This window comes from Trachurus trachurus (assembly GCF_905171665.1).
Source record: "Trachurus trachurus genome assembly, chromosome: 3".
Taxonomy (NCBI): Eukaryota; Metazoa; Chordata; class Actinopteri; order Carangiformes; family Carangidae; genus Trachurus; species Trachurus trachurus.
Genome location: NC_139893.1, coordinates 2,127,851 through 2,150,551, shown reverse-complemented (window position 1 = coordinate 2,150,551; position 22,701 = coordinate 2,127,851). Strand labels below are relative to the sequence as shown.

Sequence of the window (22,701 nt, the reverse complement as noted above, 5' to 3'; positions counted from 1 at the left end):
CTTAGGTTTTAGTATCGTAGTTTATTTATTGTCTCTTTTTATTTATTATGCACATTGTGGAGCGTCCACCCAACTCAAGCTTTTCACAATGTATGTATACTTGTACACCATTCATTTTGTCTATAGGAAAAATGAATGGAGAATTTTGAAAGTTGAATTCTGAGAAATGCCCAAGTTGCCCAAAGGGCAGACAAACTAATTTTACTTTGATAGCCCTATAGAACATGTTACTGTATAAAAGTTCAATGTAATCAATATTTCCGTGTCAGTTTTTTGTCAATTAGATTTTCGAAAAATGTGCAATTTTTCGAAAATTTCACAAAACTTTGTGTGTTAGGTGGCACCCCTAAATCTCAATGGATTTCCTCAAAACTTTGCAAAAGTCATTTTTATGTTAATTGGAACAAAATGCATTGCCAGCCAAATTGATATTTTGAAATTAAAAATTCCCATTCAAATTTGATGCACCCTATTGTACATCTATGTGACAATAAACATCTTGAACTTGAACTTGAACTTTAAAAACAGACAAACTAAATAAGGAAAGATTCAACACAGAACTGTCCAGCTGTAGGAATAGGAGGAGCATAGGAGGAGGAAGAGGAGGAGGAGGAGGAGGAGCAGCAGTGTGTGTTTAGTTTCTCTGCTCCACGCGCTCAGAGTTGCAGGAAATCAAAAGTGACAACAGGAGTTTCAGTTTAAACTCCTGTTGGACGAGCGTTGGTGCGTTGGTGTGTTAGTGTGTGGCATTTCTATATGTGAGACCCTGTTATACAAACACACACACACTAACACACAGTTACAAACACACACAGTAACACACACACACAGTAACACATGCTCGGTGTGTGTGCTGCACATGAGGCCGTCGTCATGCGACCGCGTCCTCGTGTCTGTGACAGATCAGATGATCACAGAGCGTCAGCGTGCAGCGACCACCACAACAAACGGCCCACTGTCGCCATGACGTCAATTTGGCCACGACCGACGGCTAATCAGCTTTTTTTTTTTTTTTTTTTTTTAATCCCCTTTTTGTGTTGTTTCATGTTTTTTTTTTTTTAAAGGCTTTAACAATTTAGCAAGAAGTGGTTTGGTGCTCTGACATTCCTCCTTCCCTCTCTCCTGCACTGCAAAAACTCTACATCTTTCCAAGAACATTTGTCTTAGTTCTTGTCAAAATGTCTCATTTCTAGTCAAAACTAATCTCTTTTCACTTAAAATAAGACTCATCACCTAAAAATTAACTTGTTTTTAGATCATTTTCACTTGTTTCAAACTAATTTTCACTTGAAATAAGTAGAAAAATCTGCCAGTGAAAGCAAGTTTTTAGTGCTTGTAATAAGAAAGAAAACTTGCTTTCACTGTCAGATTTTTCTACTTATTTCAAGTGAAAATTAGTTTGAAACAAGTGAAAATCTGCTTGAAAAAAGTAAAAAGTGTCTAAAAACAAGTTACTTTTAATGTGATGAGTCTTATTTTTAGTAGAATGAGATTTGTTTTGACTACAAATTAGAAATTTTTACAAGAAATAAGACAAATATTCTTGGTAAGATTTTGAGTTTTTGCAGTGTGTATTCCTTCCTTCCTCACATGTGTAGATTGTTTACGGAGAAGAAGGAATTCTAGAGGGATGGCTGTCCCGCAAAGGGGCTCGGTTGCTATGGTTACTAACCCCTGAGCTGGGTTGCATTTAGCAGGAAGGAAGCTAAATTATTTGCAGACAGATCATCATGTAGGGAAAAGCATAATTTAATGTTTGATTGTGTTTGTGACGGATGAGACGCTTTCGATCCTCCACTGAACGAACAAGTAGTGGTGCTGTTATAGTGTTAATTCAATGAGACGCCTGTTTCCACATCGTAGCTAAATATCACAGCTGCAACTGTGGAGTATTTGTATGAACCACTCATTCTCATGTCATTTTCCTTAATTAAAAACCATCAAAAGACAGACAGATTGAAATGTTCATTTTGTTTATCGAGTGTAAGAAAAACTGTCGTTGAGCTGATTAATTGACTAATTGCTGCAGCTGTAATGTGTATTTATATTATATTATATTATTGGAGCATTAGTTTGTGCATCATTTCAGTGTTGCAGCTGATGAAGGTGCTTCATATAAACCTGTGTAAGTTTATCTAGGTGGATACACTGCAAAAACTCAAATATCTTACCAAGAATATTTGTCTTATTTCTAGTAAGACTCATCACATTAAAAAGTAGCTTGTTTTTTAGACACTTTTCACTTTTTTCAAGCAGATTTTCACTTGAAATAAGTAGAAAAATCTGATAGTGGAGCAAGTTTTTCTTTCTTATTACAAGCACAAAAAACGTCCTTTCACTGGCAGATTTTTCTAAGTAAAAATTAGTTTGAAACAAGTGAAAATTGTCTAAAAATAAGTTAATTTTTAGGTGATGAGTCTTATTTTAAGTGGAAAAAGTTTAGTTTTGACTAGAAATGAGACATTTTGACAAGAAATAAGACAAATATTCTTGGAAAGATTTTGAGTTTTTACAGTGTAGTCTCATCATAACCTTCAACAATGCATCATCACTTGGTTGTTGTTGTTATGAATCTAAAGTAACTAGTATTATATTTACATTATTATATTATGTATTATTATATACTATTATATTATATTATATTATCCTCTTTAACACCTTTGAAACTCAGTCTTCTCTCATCAGGATGATCTTTGTTATTTGCCTATAATCAGAACTATTGATGTGTTTGATCGGCCACATGTTTCTGCAGCTGTAAATCAGGATTATATTTATTTTCTGCTCCATGTCTGTGATTTATTATAGTTGAATCCCACAGAGCTCTGTATTTATATATTTATATATGTGTGTGTTGGTCTCTGGGGATCTGACGGATCATACACATGAGTGGCATCGCTGTACGATGACATACTGTCCTGAACATGAACAACTCGTCATATATCATGAGAGTTTCTCTCCTTATTTGGCGACGGAGCAGTTTTATGGTTGTGTTTGTGCCAGCTCATAGTTTTCTGCTGTCTGGGCAGAGACGCTGCAGAAAAGTTGATTATTATTGTTGCAAAGTTAAAAACACAAAATGTAAAGTTTCTGAAATGTCGTTTTTTTTAATCCTGGTTTTCTTTTTCTTCTCTTTCTCTTTCAGACCACGTTAACAGAGGTGCAATTTGGACCAATGAAGTTATTTAAAGACCCACTTCAGGTACGGTGAAACAAAAGCCAAAAGCCCCATTTCCACTATGCAGTACGGTACGGGTCAGTGCGGGTCGGTACGGTACAGTAAAAATGGCACATAAAAGAAAAAGAGGAGTAAAGCAACATATATTTAAGCATCAAAGATGTTCAATCAAACCCACATAGTTTGAAACAACGTTCAAAACACACAGCCAGTGTCACAACTAAGCATATAATGTCCGCTAGCTTAATGCTAACGTATAATGTAAAACACCATAGACGGGCTAACAGAAATTAGCCATTTCGCGGCAACCTAGCCATAGCAGTAAAGCTGCTACGTCTTCCTCTCAGGGGAGTAAACGAGCCAAGTAACGTATCCGCACGGTTTTAGAGGTTTACCACTGGCTGGTTAAATTCTTTTTAGGAGATTAGTGTTAGTCTCATTGATGAAATTTAACAACTGTGAACTGCAAAAACCCAAAATCTTTCCAAGAATATTTGTCTTATTTCTTGTCAAAATGTCTCATTTCTAGTCAAAACTAAACTCTTTCCACTTAAAATAAGACTCATCGCCTAAAAATTAACTTGTTTTTAGATCATTTTCACTTGTTTCAAACTAATTTTCACTTGAAATAAGTAGACAAATCTGCCAGTGAAAGCAAGTTTTATGTGCTTGTAATAAGAAAGAAAAACTTGCTCGACTATCAGACTATTTCTAGTGAAAATCTGCTTGAAAGAAGTAAAAACAAGCTGCTTTTTATGTGATGAGTCTTATTTTAAGTAGAATGGGATTTGTTTTGACTAGAATTAAGACAAATATAGCCTTTAGTCGACGTAGTGACGCTTCGACACGCACTCCGCCCACCCCTGAAGGTCCCTTACACAGTGGAAACGCAAAGCTGACCATATCCGACCCGTACCGACCCGTACCGTTCCGTACCGTACTGACAGTGGAAACGAGGCTAAAGACAAACATGTGAATGACTGGTGTGTGTGTGTGTGTTAATGTGTTCAGACGTCGGTGTGGTATCGTTCAGGAGCTTTTAGCGGCTGAACTCGGTGCGACTTGTCAATATTTGGGAGCATTTTTCCACGATTAGTGTTTGAAAACGTGGCTGTCGTCGCCTTCCCCTGTTTGTTTGCAGTCAGAACTAATCTAGGTTTCCTCAGAGATACCGACACCTCGACACAGACTAAAGAAAACACACTTCACATGCAGAACAGAGAGAGAGAGAGAGAGAGAGAGGGGGGAAGAAACTGTTAATGGATGTATTGTGTGAGATGCAGCCTGGGGTTGTCAAGGCAACAAGGCCAAACATTTATGACGGAAAAGACCATACCATAATGAACAATACAACGTTATGGAGGAACTGACACAGTGGCTCGTTGTACAGTTTGGTTCAGTCCGGTGAAAAATCAACTTTTTAAGGATTTTAAATGTAAAAAGAGTAAAAAAATATGAAAAAACAGTTGTTAATGATTCAGTTCAGTTCAGAAAACTTTATTGATCCCATACGGGCTATTCAGTTTACAGCTTTACAGCCAGTTCAATTAAGTTTGAACAGCCCGCAAAATAGGAGCAATTAAACTGAAAATCTTCAGATTTCTTCTCCGTCACTCACTGTTAAAGGACAATTCCGGGCAAATTCAACTCAGGGCTGTATTATTTTACTAACATTTTAGGTCTAAAAGAAGGAAACACAAGCAAGTCCAGAGTTGATATTCCTGTGTTTATGACACAAACGGGAGCTTCCCACTGCACCTGAACACACCGAGCGGCAACTTGGGTCTCGTGACTCCGCCAGACTTTGAATTAGATCTAGTTTTACAAACATGTCGGCTTGTTGAAGTAAATAAACTCCTGGGTGCATGTTTGAGTCTCCATCTGACGCTGTCTGTGGCTTTGAGGGATGGAAACAGCCTACACTGTAAAAACTCAAAAAAGAATATTTGTCTTATTTCTAGTCAAAAGTCCTGATGAGAGAATACTGAGTTTCAAAGGTGTTAAAGCGGATAATATAATATAATAGTATATAATAATACATAATATAATAATATAAATATAAATTGAAGGTTATGATGAGACTTCACTGTAAAAACTCAAAATCTTTCCAAGAATATTTGTCTTATTTCTTGTCAATATGTCTCATTTCTAGTCAACTAAACTCTTTCCACTCAAAATAAGACTCGTCACCTAAACATTAACTTGTTTTTAAGATATTTTTCACTTGTTTCAAACTAATTTTCACTTGAAATAAGTAGAAAAATCTGCCAGTGAAAGCAAGTTTTTTGTGCTTGTAATAAGGAAGAAAAACTTGCTCCACTATCAGATTTTTCTACTTATTTCAAGTGAAAATCTGCTTGAAAGAAGTAAAAGTGTCTAAAAAACAAGCTGCTTTTAATGTGATGAGTCTTATTTTAAGTAGAATGAGATTTGTTTTGACTAGAAATTACATTTTAACTAGAAATAAGACAAATATTCTTTGAGTTTTTGCAGTGTAAGCAGCAGAACTTCAATCCGCTCTTCAGATTCCTTCTTTTAGACCTAAAATGTTAGGAACATACATGCAGCCCCGAGTTGAATTTGCCCGGAATTGTCCTTTAATTCCTTATCAAGGCTGTTCCATAGAGCTGAGATGTACAGTACAGGCTTTTCAGTGTGTGAGAATCCTCACGGTAGGAAAACGAGGTAGAGAGAGAGAGAGAGAGAGAGAGAGATATCCCCTTCCTGTTTTTGTCACTCACAGCTGATCCTCCTCTTCCTCCTCCTCCTCTTCCTCCTCATCCCTTCTCCTCCTCTCTCTCTCTCTCTCTCTCTCTCTTCAACAATGATGTTTTCTAGACAGAGCGATCACACCCTGCTGCCAAAACGCTCTCTACCCCCTTCTAACTACTTTTTTTTTTTTTTTTTCCGTCTGGTCTTTGTCTCTCTCTGACTTTTCTCTCTGTCCTCACTACACTGCAAAAACTCAAAATCTTACCAAGAATATTTGTCTTACATTTCTAGTCAAAATGTCATTTCTAGTCAAAATAAATCTAATTCTACTTAAAATAAGACTCATCACATTTTAAAAGTAGCTTGTTTTTAGACACTTTTTACTTTTTTCAAGCAAATTTTTCACTTAGTAGAAGAAAAATAAGTAGAAAAATCTGACAGTGGAGCAAGTTTTTCTTTCTTATTACAAGCATAAAAAACGTGCTTTCACTGGCAGATTTTTCTACTTATTTCAATTGAAAATTAGTTTGAAACAAGTGAAAATGATTTGAAAATGATTAATTTGTAGGTGATGATGAGTCTTATTTTAAGTGGAAAGAGATTAGTTTTGACTAAAATTGAGACATTTTGACAAGAAATAAGACAAATATTCAGGGAAAGATTTTGAGTTTTTGCAGTGTAAACATTCAGATTCAGATGTGTTTTTTTTCTACTGTATTGCATCTGTGTGTTTTATGGCTCTATATCTGTGGAGCTGAAGGCTGAAAAGTGGGTAGCTAGCTGCTGTTATCTGGGCCTTCAGAGGGAATGTTGACTTTCCTACCAACATCCCAATGTGGAATTCTGATCTAATTCCCCGTGCAGACTGAATATAGCAACAGCAGCAGGACTCGGCCGTGAGTGCTGATGTATTTACGACTGCACGGAGAACAAAATGTTTGGGTTGCATGGATATGTGGATGTGGTTTGCATTAGCAGCTGGGCTTCAGTGTGTGTGCACTGCAAAAACTCAAAATCTTTCCAAGAATATTTGTCTTATTTCTTGTCAAAATGTCTCATTTCTAGTCAAAACTAAACTCTTTCCACTTAAAATAAGATTCATCACCTAAAAATTAACATGTTTTTAGATAATTTCACTTGTTTCAAACAAAATTTCACTTGAAATCAGTAGAAAAATCTGCCAGTGAAAGCAAGTTTGTTGTGCTTGTAATAAGAAAGAAAAACTTGCCCCACTGTCAGATTATTTCAAGTGAAAATCTGCTTGAAAGAAGTAAAAAGTGTCTAAAAACAAGCTGCTTTTTATGTGATGAGTCTTATTTCAAGTACAATGAGATTTGTTTTGACTAGAAATAAGACAAATATTCTTGGTAAGATTTTGAGTTTTTGCAGAGCTGCAGGCTGATCTCAGAGCAGCAGCAGCAGCAGCAGCTCCTCTCCTCTGTCTGTCCCACGTTGTGATGACGAGGACACACACACACCGGCTCCAGTTTTCCCCTAAAAAAGTCACGTCGTCGTGTCCTAACTGGACTTTACAGGTGTGATGCAGCAGACGAAGCTGCAGAACAAACTCTCTGTCTCTTCCTGCCAGCGCGCGGAGAGGTGACGTCTGTTTGAGAGAGTGAGTCATGAATCTGCTCTCAGTGCAGCGCTGCTCCAGGATTTACGCAAATAAGGGGTTGTATGGAAGTTATGCTGGCAGCCTCGGCTCACAGGCCGGTCTGACGGAGCAGCAGGCTCTATGGTGCCTTCATGTGCTATGGTAATTATGGTAAATACCAAAAGACGACGTGAAAAGTGCACATGAACACCCTCTCATGTGGTATACTATTTTCCACTGGGCAACTCGTAGAATAACCTTTGACCTTTTCAACATGGCGGCGAGCAATGCAAGATTCTTTAAAGGGACAACAAGCAGTTTTGGAAAAGCGAAGCGTTTTCACCAGTGGCAGCTGGTGCTAAAATAAATTGGGGGGGGGCGTCAGATAAATAAGATAAATAAAGAGCATTGCTAACTTCACATCCAGCAGTCAGCAGCAGATCAGCTGATCTCTCCCTCCGTACAAACGCTCCGTTCTGATCCAGCTCCACTGGACTTTCAAAGTAAAGGTGACGCCAGCTGAAAATTAGTTAGGCTGAATAGTGAATTAGCTCATAACCTGGTCGGGACCAGGTTATGAGCTAAGCATAAGTTACCGTGGTGATCTAGCCGGGTTAAAAGAGAGCCACCTTTGTAGTACAGGAGAGCCTGGCTTTAGACTCAACATACCTCGCTAACCCACTAAACTGGCTTCGCAGTAGGACCCCTCAGCTGAGTTTGGCATGACACAGACGGGAGAAGCGTTGTGTAACTCCGTCCACGGCCACTTGCCTGCTGCAGGATTTTTAAGTCAGGTTGCTCCGGTCCAAGCTCCTTTATCCTTTTTTTTTTTTTTTACTCCAGCGAACGCCTCGTGAAAGGATTATTTCGTAAAGAAACAACTGATTTTTCTTTTGCTGCGGCCGCCATTGTCTCCTGTCTTGTTGTTGTTGTGTGTCTGCTCCGTGTGCACGCGGGTGCGTCTGTAACCGTTTGAGTGACAGGCGTCTCCGCTGCCAGGGGAGTGACTTTGATTGACAGGTCAGGTATCATGAATCAATCCGATTGGATGAAAAAATGACCCAAACGTGCTGATTGGCCACGGGCGCAGAGAGCTGCGCCCGGAGGAGAATCTTGAAGTGACCAATTAGAGACCAGCATGAAGTCACATGGAAGCCAAAAGTTTAAGAGCCCACATACACACTCATTAGGCCGGCGCCCCTCGCTATTGAAATGTATGAAACAACCCAGAATAAACCCAATATGGAATGGAAAGGCTTACACATGTCAAAGTAAAACCCATTGTATGAGTGAACACTGAACAGATATGGTAATTACTTTTTATTATGTTATTTATGTTTACTGTGTCTACACTTTTTTCCTGAAAATTTTGATGGGGGCGGCGCCCTAGCGCCCCCTATTGATTTTTTTTCATATAAAACCTCTTTTAGGCCGTGAAAATAGGCCGTTTCTTTGGGTCTGTTCACAACACTGTATGTTGTAAATCTCTGGGCAGGGCTATTATGGGCTGGCGTTGCTAACGGGAGGAGTGCAGAGAGTCTTCTACTGCAGTTAAAGTACTTAGGGGCTATTTGGAGATCATACAACCCCACTTAAAAAAAATGATACTATCCACTTAAACTGTCATAGCAGACCTAATGGCCAAACTTAAAAAAATTATGTCAAGTTCTCAAGGAACATCTCAAATAATGTCAACTTTGCATCAAAAGTGACATAACTTACCGAATGACACTTAACGACAGCTGTCATAAGTATTCATTGATGTTTATGACAGCTGTTATGTCAATCTTATCAATACCTATTCAAGTGAAGTGTTACGCTCTCATGTTTCCAGTGTGAACCTGCAGCAGTCTGACGTTAACCTCCATCTCTCTGTGTGTCTCTGTCTGTGTGTGTGTGTGTCTGCAGGTACTTTTAGTTTTTGCCAAAGAGGACAGTCAGAGTAATGGCTTCTGCTGGGCGTGTGAGAAGGCCGGCTTCAGGTGCAGCATGGCGCGGACGCCGGACTCGGCTCTGGAATGCTTCACGGAGAAGCACCACGACCTCGTCATCATCGACCACAGACATTCCAGACACTTTGACGCTGAAGCACTGTGCCGGTGAGTCAGTCCTGTCCTGTCCGGTCCACATCTGGAACCACCTTCACAACACATCTGCATCGGTATCATCATCTATATCAGTGGTTCCCAACCTGGGGGGGTCTGGATTTTAAGGGGTTTAATCATTTTAATGTAATGAAAATGTTAAATAAATGAGTAGGCTGAGCATTTAATTCATATATGTGACAAAATCAACTAAATTCAAGGGCCACATTAAACATTTATTTGTGTATTTAAATAGATAAACAAATACATTATACGTAGGTAACTCTATCGTCTTCTGCTGTGTCGACATGTCTGCCTGTCTCAGTAAATATAAGTATCAAAACAATAGTGCATAAAAATAATAAAATACAGCTGCTAAAACTACACTGCAAAAACTCAAAATCTTTCCAAGAATATTTGTCTTATTTCTTGTCAAAATGTCTCATTTCTAGTCAAAACTAATCTCTTTCCACTTAAAATTGGACTCATCACCTAAACATTAACTTGTTTTTAGATCATTTTCACTTGTTTCAAACAAATTTTCAATTGAAATAAGTAGAAAAATCTAGGGATGTCCCGATCCGATATTGATATCGGATTTATGTCCGATATCAGCCAAAAAAACGAATATCGGATTATATCGGACTGCATCTAAAATCTCCGATATAAACGCTCCGATAAAAGCAGTCCATTATTCCGCTCCAGCACTTCTGTCCCATATGAACAGGTGACTCTCGTTCACACTCCAACACAGTAGGTGGCGGTAATGCACCTTAATGTTGGTGCGCCGCCCGCCAGAGAAGAAGAGTGGCCGGCTGCAGCATGCAGAGATCACATGATCACAACAACAACAGCGTGTGTGCAACACACACACACAGACACAGGTGCATGGACAGGTCGCGCTTGCCCGCTAATAAACGGTAAATGCGCTATATTGCTCTAAAGGTCGGTGGTCAGATTCTTCTGGAGGAAGACCAGCTGGTCCACATGTTGTGCCGTGTTACGGTCAGGTTACGGTGCGTTCACACCGGGCGCGAGTAACAGCGCTAAAGCCAGAGTTAAATTAACGATGCTAATTTCTGTTAGCCTGTCTATGGCGTTTTACATTATACGTTAGCATTAAGCTAGCGGGCTTTATGCTTAGTTAACTTGTGACACTGGCTGTGTGTTTTGAACGTTGTTTCAAACTATGTGGGTATGATTAAACATCTTTGATGCTTAAATATTGCTGCTTAATATATTGCTTTACTCCTCTTTTTATTTTATGTATGCCATTTTTACTGTAAGGCTAATCTTCAATTTGGAGTGACAAATAAAACCTTGAAGCAAGAAGATTTTGCCTTTTGTTTGACATTGATGTACATACAGTAATTCAATAACAGTTGTAAATAAGGTTTATTTTTTAATATTTTACAGTTCAAAAGTAAGCTCACTACTGTCTGTCCCATAGAGGAACATGACAGCAGCAACCTGTCAGTCAGCAACAGGAGGATCTCCTTTGTATTAGAATTTGAAAAATATAAATAAACGGTTTTTTTCACCACCCCTAATATCGGATCAATATCGGTATCGGGCCGATATTGAAGGCTGCAATATCGGTATCGTATCGGAAATGAAAAAGTGGTATCGGGACATCCCTAGAAAAATCTGCCAGTGAAAGCAAGTTTTTTGTGCTTGTAATAAGAAAGAAAAACTTGCTCCACTGGCAGATTTTTCTACTTATTTCAAGTGAAAAATGCTTGAAATAAGTAAAAAGTGTCTAAAAACAAGCTACTTTTTAATGTGATGAGTCTTATTTTAAGTATAATGAGATTTGTTTTGACTAGAAATAAGACAAATATTCTTGGTAAGATTTTGAGTTTTTGCAGTGTGATTAAACTTACATATATATACCTATATATATATATATATATATATATATATATATATATATATATATATATATATATATATATATATATATAGATTAGTGTCCTCTCAGTCTTTTCACGCTTGACGTAGTGTCTTGGTTCTGAATCCCTGATGTTGTGGAATTGAACCTGGATTCTGGCGGTGGCTGTTATTTAAGGCCAGTGACATAATCCAGACCAGATGATCCTGATAGGACCAATTATAGACCCCCCCCCCCACACACACACACACACACACACACACCCTCCTCTCTCTCCATGTGTTACATTACATCTGGTGACACGTGTGATTATGACTCTCTGTGTGTGTGTGTTGGGGGGGTGAAGGTCCGGCTCGCTCCAGTGTGGAGTCATGACGTCATTGGGGTGTGTGTGTGTGTGTGTGTGTGTGTGTGTGTGTGTGTGGGTGGGGTGGGGGGGGCAGAGCAGAGCGGCGGCGTTGCCCATAGCGCTCTATCTTTAGCCGCGGCCCAAACCAACAGCACATTTACAAACATTCATGCTCCGCTGCAGCGCTCAGCGTGTTCCTCCTCTGGAGCGGCCATATGTTCAGTTTACACGCACACGAGGGGGGGGAGTGGGGGGTGGGGGGGGGATAAAGCGCCTTTATAACCGCTGGCTGGCTGTGGAGGGAGGGAGGGGGGGGTTAGGGGGGCAACAGAGGCAGGATGAGTGGCCCTGTACACTGCATTCCTTCAGAGGAGTACGGTAGGCCTCCTCGCGGAGCTGCGCCACAGGGCCTACTGCCTGCGTATGGAGGTAAATTTGTGTCTTTATTATTCAATCAAAAAAGAAAAGTTGATTTAAACAAAAAAAAAGACATTTTCAATCAAAACAAACTTCACTTCAATCAAAAAAAAGTGTTCGAATGCAAAAAAAAATATTTGAGACCCAAAAGGTTGCATTTGAACCCTTTTTTTTCTTTGATTCAAAAGGTGAGTTACTATTTGATTGAAAATATTTTTGAGGATTTAAGTAATATTTTTGTATTTGGGCCACATTATGGGAAGGATATTTGTGTCTTTATTATTCAATAAAAAAAAAAAGTTGATTTAAACAAAAAAGATATTTTCAATAAAATAAAAAGTCACTTCAATCAAATAAAAAAAGTAAAAAAATATTTGAGACCCAAAAAATTGTGAGTTTTATTTGATTGAAAATATATTTTTTTGTTGATTGAATATTAAAGACACAAATTTACCTCCATACTTGCAGCAGAATCGCAGAGCGTGAAAAGGCAAGGCGTCTTTATTTATATAGCGCATTTCATACTTTACGTTAAAACTTACTTTAAAAAAACAGCATAAAAACAAAAACACACACAAAAAAAGTAGAATTAAAGAAAATAGATGATGTTTAAAGTTCTTAAAAAGAGCTCAGCTATAAGCACATGAAAAGAGAAATGTTTTTACATGTTACTGGATTTAAAAGTGCTTACAGTTTGAAAACACTGAGAAACACATTCACTGCAAAAACTCAAAATCTTTCCAAGAATATTTGTCTTATTTCTTGTCAAAATGTCTAATTTCTAGTCAAAACTAATCTCTTTCCACTTAAAATAAGACTCATCACCTAAAAATGAACTTGTTTTTAGATAATTTCACTTGTTTAAAACAAATTTTCACTTGAAATAAGTAGAAAAATCTGCCAGTGAAAGCAAGTTTTTTGTGTTTGTAATAAGAAAGAAAAACTTGCTCCACTATCAGATTTTTCTACTTATTTCAAGTGGAAAATCTGCTTGAAATAAGTGTCTAAAAACAAGCTACTTTTTTAAATGTGATGAGTCTTATTTTATGTATAATTAGATTTGTTTTGACTAGAAATGACATTTTGACTAGAGATAAGACAAATATTCTTGGTAAGATTTTGAGTTTTTGCAGTGTTGATGTGGTTCCATGAGGCTGAAAACGACTCGTTGTGTCTCATCCAGGTCCATCAGAGCCGTCAACTCCTCAGAAAACACTGTGATAGTCGCCGTTGTGAAGAGGTACGTATACGCTGATGTACGAAGATGTGTTGTTGTCGAGGTAACGGACGGTCTCTGCTGCTGCTGCTGCTGTCAGAGCTGAAGCATGACTCAGCAGAAGCCTGCAGCCACACGGTCACGTGGTGCCGACCTCGTTGGTTTTGTTTGGGTGCTAACATGTTTTCTGTTCTCAAGGCCGGACAGAGAGGAAGCCTCTGTGATGCCGCTGATCAACGCCGGCTTTAATAGGGTGAGCAGCCGTCTGTGTGTGTGTGTGTGTGTGTGTGTGTGTGTGTGTGTGTGTGTGTGTCTGTGTGTGTCTGTGTGTGTCAGGGTTCCCACTCTTTTCTTGTAATCATTTTCCCAGACATCTTCAGCTGTCCCATTCATGCTTTGGAGAAGTTGTAGTTCGACAGTTGTACTTAATTTTGTACATTCAACCAGTTTGTTTCTATAGCTATTTATTTCATTTCTCTCACCTGCAGAAGTTTGATTTAAAGGGATACGCAAAAAAAAAAGTTCCGTGTCTTGCCTCACTCCCGAGTCCATGACCAGCAGATAGACACCATCCTTTCGACTGTGCGTGCAGTAACAAGGGAGATACGGGCAGAGCTGGCGCACCGCTAATTAGCTTAGCTCAAACACTGGAAGTGTATGGGTAGTGTTAGCCTGCCTCCACCTAAAGTCGCTACCTATACACTTCCAGCATTTGAGCTAAGCTAATTAGCAACTTTAGGTGGAGGCAGGCTAACACTACCTGTACACTTCCAGTGTTTGAGCTAAGCTAATTAGCGACTTTAGGTGGAGGAAGGCTAACACTACCTATACACTTCCAGTGTTTGAGCTAAGCTAATTAGCGACTTTAGGTGGAGGAAGGCTAACACTACCTATACACTTCCAGTGTTTGAGCTAAGCTAATTAGCGGTGCGCCAGCTCTGCTTGTATCTCCCTTGTTGCTGCACGCACAGTCGAAAGGATGGTGTCTATCTGCTGGTCATGGACTCGGGAGTGAGGCAAGACACAAAATTTTTTTTTTTTGTCGTATCCCTTTAAAGATGCGCAACCTATGGCTCTAACTTATTTGTCAAATAATATCTTACGTGCTCAGAAATTAAGGACAAATTTATCATAGAACAACGCAAAAACATGTTTTTGTTTTTAAAACACACCTAAAGCAGCTGTCTTTTCTCGTCGGGCACATCTTTGGAAAAGAAATCCTTATTGGGGTCTGAAGAAACAGACAGAGCTCTGGTAGCTGATGTCACCATGTGATCAATAATTTTCCAGGACGTGTGTGTGTGTGTGTGTGTGTGTGTGTGTGTGTGTGTGTGTGTGTGTGTGTGTTTTATTCTTTGGATATGTTTCTGTTTTTACATCCCTGGCTGTCAACAACTCTCTGTCAGAGCTCCAGGTTGTAAATCCTGCCTGTTTGCTCAGATGCCTTCAGGTGTTGCTCATGGGTTTAAAAACAGAAACACATCGTGACTGGTTGTTCTTGATGTTTCCTGATGTTTCTTGATGGTTCTGGTGGTTCTGACTGACCCGTGTCTCTGGTTGTTTCAGAGATACGTGGAGAACGCCAACATGATGGCGTGCTACAACGAGCTGCTGCAGCTGGAGCACGGAGAGGTGCGGGCGCAGTTCAAACTGAGGTGAGTCCAGTCCAGAGAGAAATGTAAATACAGCAAAACACAGCAGGGAGATTCAGGATCGAAGGTGTCAACATTTACTTTTTATTCATTTTCTTTTTAGTAACACACACTACACACATACAAGACAAACAACATGACATCGTAAAAACATAAAGATCCTGCACTGTAAAAACTCAAAATCTTACCAAGAATATTTGTCTCATTTCTAGTCAAAACAAATCTCATTCTACTTAAAATAAGACTCATCATCACATAAAAAGTAGCTTGTTTTTAGACACTTTTTACTTCTTTCAAGCAGATTTTCACTTGAAATAAGTAGAAAAATCTGATAGTGGAGCAAGTTTTTCTTCCTTATTACAAGCACAAAAAACTGCTTTCGCTAGCAGATTTTTCTACTTATTTCAAGTGAAAATTAGTTTGAAACAAGTGAAAATTATCTCAAAACAATTTAGTTTTTAGGTGATGAGTCTTATTCTAAGTGGAAAGAGATTCGTTTTGACTAGAAATGAGACATTTTGACAAGAAATAAGACAAATATTCTTGGAAAGATTTTGAGTTTTTGCAGTGTGCTGAGGAAAAACAGTTTCTATTAAGGTGTTTGACCTTTTCCTTTGCCTTCTATATGACATCAGGTCTCACAGTCGACACATAGGCCTAGTCAAATCAAAACATAAATGTCCATAAATGTAAAAGTATTGAACACATGAATAATAAAAGGAGGAGGTGCAGAAAGGAAAGGAATGAAAGACGAAGAGAAAGCAGCAGGAAGGAGTCGGTGCCTCCTATCAGAGCTCATTAAGATCAGCTGCTTCAGTCCTAATTGATGCCTATAAAAAGATTCCTCATCAGCAAGGTGTCACCCAAGAAGCTTCATCATCATCATCATCTTCATCATCATCTTCATCATCATCATCATCATCATCATCATCATCATCATCATCATCATCGTGATGATGGCTCAAAGCAAAGAGCTTCTCCAGACCTTACAGACGTTACAGTTTACAGACGTTGTTTCTGAACAGCGTGTTAATCAGTAAGGACTGAAGCACTGAACAATTAGACAGGTGCATTTAAAGGGATAGTTCAACATTTTGGCAAATTGGCCCATTGCCATAATCCCTATAGTCATAGCAGTAGGTTCGTTACCTTTAATTGTCGGTGCAAGCTATTTTTAGAACGGCGGAGCAGAGCCGTGAGCTGCTCAGAGCTACGCTACGGAGGCTCATTATGGGATTTCTTGGTTTCCCTCCATCAAACTCATCAAATACACAATCCAACAACTCCACAATAACGCTCTGCTGGACAAGTTGTGAGCTGCACATTCACCACGCTATGAGATAATAACACAACGTTACCACACAGAGTTGTTTTAGAGGGAAATACATGCAAAACCACTGATGCACGTTGCCTTCAGGGACAGTTTTTCATCATCAGTCTCTGTATTTCCCTCTAAAACAACTCTGTGTGGTAACGTTGTGTTATTATCTCATAGCGTGGTGAATGTGCAGGTCACAACTTGTCCACCAGAGCGTTGTGGAGTTGTTGGATTGTGTATTTGATGAGTTTGATGAGGGAAACCAAGAAATCCCATTTAATGAGCCTCCGTAGCGAAGCTCTGAGCAGCTCACGGCTCTGCTCCGCCGTTCTAAAAAATAGCTTGCACCGACAATTAAAGGTAACGAACCTACTGCTATGACTATAGGGATTATGGCAATGGGCCAATTTGACAAAAATGTTGAACTATCCCTTTAAAAGTTTAGAGAAGGTTCAATTAAGTTCACCTCCAAAGGTTATAGTGCATTTTAGGTACATTCTGAAATTTAATCGAAAAGCCAAACATCCCTAACTTTTTGTGAGTAGAGTATATGTGTTTATTTTGTGTGTTTGATGGTTTAACACTGCTTCTGGTTCTGGTTCTGTTTAGGGCTGGAAACGCTATCTTCACAGCTATAGAACAAAGCCAAGAGGCCGTAGAGATCACCTCTGAAGATCAAGTCATTCAAGTGAGTCTTTATCTTTATCATCCTCATCTTCCTCATCATCTTCCTCATGTCTTGTGACCCCAGATCTCAGTCCTGATAGAGACTATGGTCTCTGTGTCCTTCTGAATGACTCTCTTTGTCAACATGGAGGCACAGCGGCCCGGCTTATCATCTTATCTTTACACGTAAAAAGAAAATATATAAATAAGTAAATAAATAAATATATATATATGTAAATGTTTCTCTCTCTCTTCGCAGTACGTGAACCCTGCCTACGAGTCCATCATGGGCTACCAACAAGGCGAGCTAATAGGGAAGGAAATAATAGAAGTGCCTAAAAGTGAGAAGAATAAGCCTGATCTCCTTGAAACAATAAACTCCTGCATACGGAAAGGAAAGGTAACGTACACGTGTTCCTTATTCAACTTCTTTTACTCCCTGAGACACAACATTTTACATTTATTTATGGGATTTTATTTATTGGACTTATTTCATGTCACTTAATGTTTGGTTGTCTGTTTGCATGTGGGAAGCTGCAAATGAATTTCCCTTTTGTGTTCTATAATGTATCCACAAGTTTCCGAACGTCATCTGTGGTTCCGGTGGAATTGTACGTTTACGTTTCCATGGTTTTCAGTCGTTGTCATAGTTGCGGTAAACGCATGGATCTATTAACGCTGGATTTTGACACGGATGTCAGTTTGTGTGATATCCACTGTTAAAAGCTGCTGTGATGATCCATGCGTTTTACAGAAAAAAAAAACATGCATTTACCACGACTACCGAAACCATGGAAACGTAAACGTGAAATTCCAACACTTTATAATAAGTAGGCTACACACTATTAAGCATTAATAAATACTGAATTATTCATTTACTCATCATTGATTAGAACTAACTGTATTTATAAACTACATACTAATTAGTATTCATGTGTTATAAATGAAGAATTCAATATTTATCAATGCTTAACTAATAGCTACTTAAAGGGACAACGAGGAGTTTTGGGCGGCTGTGGCTCAGGCGGTAGAGCGGGTCGTTCACTAACCGGAAGGTCAGCGGTTCGATTCCCGGCTCCCCCTGTCTGCATGTCGAAGTGTCCTTGGGCGAGACACTGAACCCACACCTGCCCTGTGTGAATGTGTGTGAATGATTATCTTCCAAAGCCTGTCTGCGAGCAGTGCTGTATGAATGTGTGTGAAAGGGTGAATGCGACCATTACAGTGTAAAGCGCTTTGAGTGGTCCGAGTGACTAGAAAAGCGCTATATAAGTGCAAGTCCATTTACCATTTACCATTTTTGGAAAGCAAAGTGTTCTCATACTAGATTCTAGACGGACATCTTGCCAAGAATGTTTTCATTTATCAAGAATTAAAGTCAGAGGTTGGAAGACGATCACATACCGTCGTAGTTCCCACCATAAACGGAGATTCGGCGGCGTTATTCTCATGACTCACTGCGAAACCGAAAGTAAAGAAATTTCCATTTCCACCACCACTAATAATAACAAAATAACCATAGAGACAAAACAATATATTTATCGAAAATGGACCATTAACAAGTGGTAACGTAGATTCATCACCCAAAGGGAGTATAAGCTCAAAGACCCTTCCTCCGACAGTCTGAGGAAGGGTCTTTGAGCCTGAAACGTTACTCCCTTTGGGTGATAATAAATTATTTATTGCTCTGGAGCTTTTTGCTGGTGTGCAGATTTTTCCTTTTTCTTCATTGACCTTTTTTTGTCCAGCACCCAGCGTCAGTTTTTGGGATGTGTGTGCTTTTTCTATACTTTCAATAGCGTAGATTCATCCACATTAATATGAGACTTTTTTATAACCAAATACAAACTCCTCGTTGTCCTTTTAATAGTGTGTAGGACTACTTATTATAAAGTGTTACCTAAAGTTGTCTGAACCAGAACGTGACAGATGAAACATTCAGACTGAACTTCTCCACATCGTCACATCAACACTAAAACAGAATAGAAGAAGAACATGAATGTCACTGTTCACTGTCAGGTCACGGTGTGTCACCTGCCTGTGTGTGTGTGTGTCTGTGTGTGCGTGCGTCCATGCGTCCATGTGCAGTAGTGAGTCTGTTTCATGTGGCCGGCGGCTGCGCTGTAATCTCACTACACAGAGAGCGAAGGTCAGAGTCAGACAGACGAGCAGCAGGACGCTGCTTTACAAACTCTGGGTGGTGGAGTTCATAGAGTTTCTAAAGGAGCCCACTGCTCTCTGAAACACTCGTCTGACCCGACACACCTGAACGCCTCACCTGGGCCACCACGCACCCACGCACACACACACACACACACACACACACACACACACACACACACACACACACACACACTTAGTTTTCAGATCTGATAGAAGCCCTATGATCAGTCTGTGTGGGATAGTTTATACACTGCAAAAACTCAAAATCTTAAAAATCTTATTTCTAGTCAAAACAAATCTAATTCTACTTAAAATAAGATTCATCACATTAAAAAGCAGCTTGTTTTTAGACACTTTTTACTTCTTTCAAGCAGATTTTCACTTGAAATAAGTAGAAAAATCTGATAGTGGAGCAAGTTTTTCTTTCTTATTACAAGCACAAAAAACTTGCTTTCACTGGCAGATTTTTCTACTTATTTCAATTGAAAATTTGTTTGAAACAAGTGAAAATGATCTAAAAACAAGTTAATGTTTAGGTGATGAGTCTTATTTTAAGTGGAAAGAGTTTAGTTTTGACTAGAAATGAGACATTTTGACAAGAAATAAGACAAATATTCTTGGAAAGATTTTGAGTTTTTGCAGTGTAGTTTTAGCAGCTGTATTTTATTATTTTTATGCACTATTGCTTTTTTACTTATATTTACTGAGACAGGCAGATACGTCGACACAGCAGAAGACGATAGAGTTTGTAATGTATGTGACATCCAAGAGGTGGAGAAGGAAATGCATTTTGTGTTCTACTGTCCTTTCTATGACTCTATAAGACAAAAACTGTTTAGTAAAGTACATCCAAATAACAAATCTGTGTGGTTAGACGATGCTGAGAAGATAAAACATCTTTTTCAGTTGAATATATTTGCATTTTCTTTATTTCTTGAAAAGGCTTGGGCAATAGGGTTAGTAAATTGTTTATTTATGTGTCACACCTGTGTGGCAGGTAACACCAACAGGAAGGACTGTCCATTTTTTCTTGTATTTGTCATTAAATGTGTCTTGTAATCACATATGGGATGGACCACAGTGGTGGCATGACACGAAAATAAAAAATTCATTCATTCAAATTCATTCATTTATTGTCACACTGTTGCACTATAGTTAGGGTATCCTAAACCTATTTCACTGTTACACTGTTTACAATGATAATAAAGCCTATTCTATTCTATTCTATTCTACATCCTGTTTAATGTGTGTGTGTGTGTTTTGTGCTCCAGGAGTGGCAGGGGATTTATTATGCCAAAAAGAAGAATGGAGACAGCATTCAGCAAAATGTGAAGATCACACCTGTAATTGGACAGGGAGGGTGAGTGATGTGATGATGCGTTCACTGACTGACACGATGTTCGTCTCTGCTGCCGCTGCCGACGGACTAACGAGTTCTTATTGTCTTTCACAGAAAAATCAGACACTATGTGTCTATCAACAGGCCTTTAAACGATAATAATAAGGTGAGACGTGTCCCCACTTCTTCACATTTAATCATGAATGAGATGAATATGTGTGTGTGTGTGTTAATCAGTGTGTGTCCTCTCCGTCCACAGAGTGATAAATCCACTGAGCGTGTGCAGGCAGAGTCTCAGACAGGTGAGTTCCTTCATCACAGGTCATTTATACTGTTAAAGGTCTCAGTGCTGCAGCCTCAACGTCTCTGTCTCTGTCTTTGTCTCTGGCTGTATTCGAAACCGCATACTATACTACTAGTATGTGATTATTTGGCCAGTGTGCAGTATGCAGTATCAAACAAAAGCAAAATCTACAGTATACAAAAAATTCCCGGATGTCGGACTGATTCAGAAAATATCTCAAGTATCTGACCAGTCTACATTGCGTACTGTATCCCACAATGCAATGCAATGCGCCTCTGTCTAACCGTAACCAAAGACGGTTTAAAGTCAAAGTCAAATATATTTATATAGCATACAGCAAGCATAAACTCAATGTGCTTCAAAAAATTAAAACAAAGATACATTGTATAAAAGACGGTTTAGAGTAGTGAACTGTCTTTGCCGTGTACCGTAACCATGTTTTATAGCTTAATAAAATAAAACTTAATGCAGATTGATCGGTTCATTGTATAACATTTATTTATTGATATAAATGTGGTGTTTTCTGTACAGAGACCCGAGGCAGCGCTGCTCTTCTGTTCAATACACACAGGAAGCTTCACTTTACATTCAGACTAACTAATGCTACTGATACAGGTGTTAGATTTCATCAATGAGACCAACATTTATCTCCTAAAAATAACTTAACCAGCCGGTGGTAAACCTCTAAAAACCTGCGGGTAAGTTAATTAGCGATCGTCTTTTCTCCCCCCGGGATGATGACGGAGGTTGGCCGGCCGAGCAGCTCTGCAGACCGACTGCTGTCGCTGTGATGTCACGGTCATTGCGGAGCTTCACTTCTCCAAAAAACATCGGAGCAAACTTCTAAACAGCCGTCATTTGGATAAACTGGCCGTATATTTGGGATCTAAACAGTTACTTTCTTGCATGAAAATATATTAAAACTTAATAAAGTTACATAATAACAGCGCTAAAGCGGGAAACAAAACAGCTTTTTGCCTGTTTTATAGCTACTGCTGCCGGTTGCTCTGTCTCTGACTCTGGCTGTATTCAAAACTGCATACTATACTACTAGTACGTACTGATTTGGCCAAAATGCAGTATGCAGTAGTATGCAAACAAAAGCAAAATCTACAGTATGCAAAAAATTCCCGGATGTCGTACTGATTCAGAAAATATCTCCAGTCTGCATCTGACCAGTCTAGTTTGCGTACTGTATCCCACAATGCAATGCGCCCCTGACGTCTAACCGTAACCAAAGACGGTTTAGAGTAGTTAAGTATCTTTGCCGTGTACCGTAACCATGTAATATAGCTTAATAAAATAAAACTTAATGCAGACTGATCGGTTCATTGTAAAACATGTATTTATTGATGTAAATGTGGTGATTTTTGTACATACAGAGCCCCGAGGCAGCGCTGCTCTTCTGTCCAATACACACAGGAAGCTTCACTTTTCATTCAGACTAACTAATGCTACTGATACAGGTGTTAGATTTCATCAATGAGACCAACATTTATCTCCTAAAAATAATTTAACCAGCCGGTGGTAAACCTCTAAAAACCTGCGGGTAAGTTAATTAACGATCGTTTTCTCCCCCGGGGATGACGACGGAGGTTGGCCGGCCGAGCAGCTCTGCAGACCGGCTGCTGCCTCTGTGATGTTGCGGTCGTTGCGGAGCTTCACTTCTCCGAAAAACATCGGAGCAAACTTCTAAACAGCCGTCGTTTGGATAAACTGGCCGTATATTTGGGATCTAAACAGTTACTTTCTCGCATGAAAATATATTAAAACTTAATAAAGTTACATAATAACAACGCTAGAGCGGGAAATAAAACA

At 39.1% G+C, this 22,701-nt stretch overlaps 1 protein-coding gene and 1 long non-coding RNA gene across 2 annotated transcripts in view; one reads left to right on the top strand and one right to left on the bottom strand.

The window, feature by feature from the left end:
- Positions 1–22,701, bottom strand: part of LOC311005308 — a 457,476-nt gene that overhangs the window by 176,228 nt on the left and 258,547 nt on the right. The gene's annotated exons all lie outside the window — the stretch shown is intronic.
- Positions 1–22,701, top strand: part of pde8a (phosphodiesterase 8A) — a 109,379-nt gene that overhangs the window by 54,193 nt on the left and 32,485 nt on the right. Inside the window, exons 2-11 of the mRNA XM_083996808.1 lie at positions 3,143–3,199; positions 9,393–9,583; positions 13,409–13,465; positions 13,640–13,694; positions 15,008–15,096; positions 17,021–17,099; positions 17,337–17,477; positions 20,512–20,600; positions 20,694–20,745; positions 20,839–20,881. Of these exons, the coding sequence (XP_083852934.1) occupies positions 3,143–3,199; positions 9,393–9,583; positions 13,409–13,465; positions 13,640–13,694; positions 15,008–15,096; positions 17,021–17,099; positions 17,337–17,477; positions 20,512–20,600; positions 20,694–20,745; positions 20,839–20,881 (853 nt within the window). The remainder of the gene's footprint in view (positions 1–3,142; positions 3,200–9,392; positions 9,584–13,408; positions 13,466–13,639; positions 13,695–15,007; positions 15,097–17,020; positions 17,100–17,336; positions 17,478–20,511; positions 20,601–20,693; positions 20,746–20,838; positions 20,882–22,701) is intronic.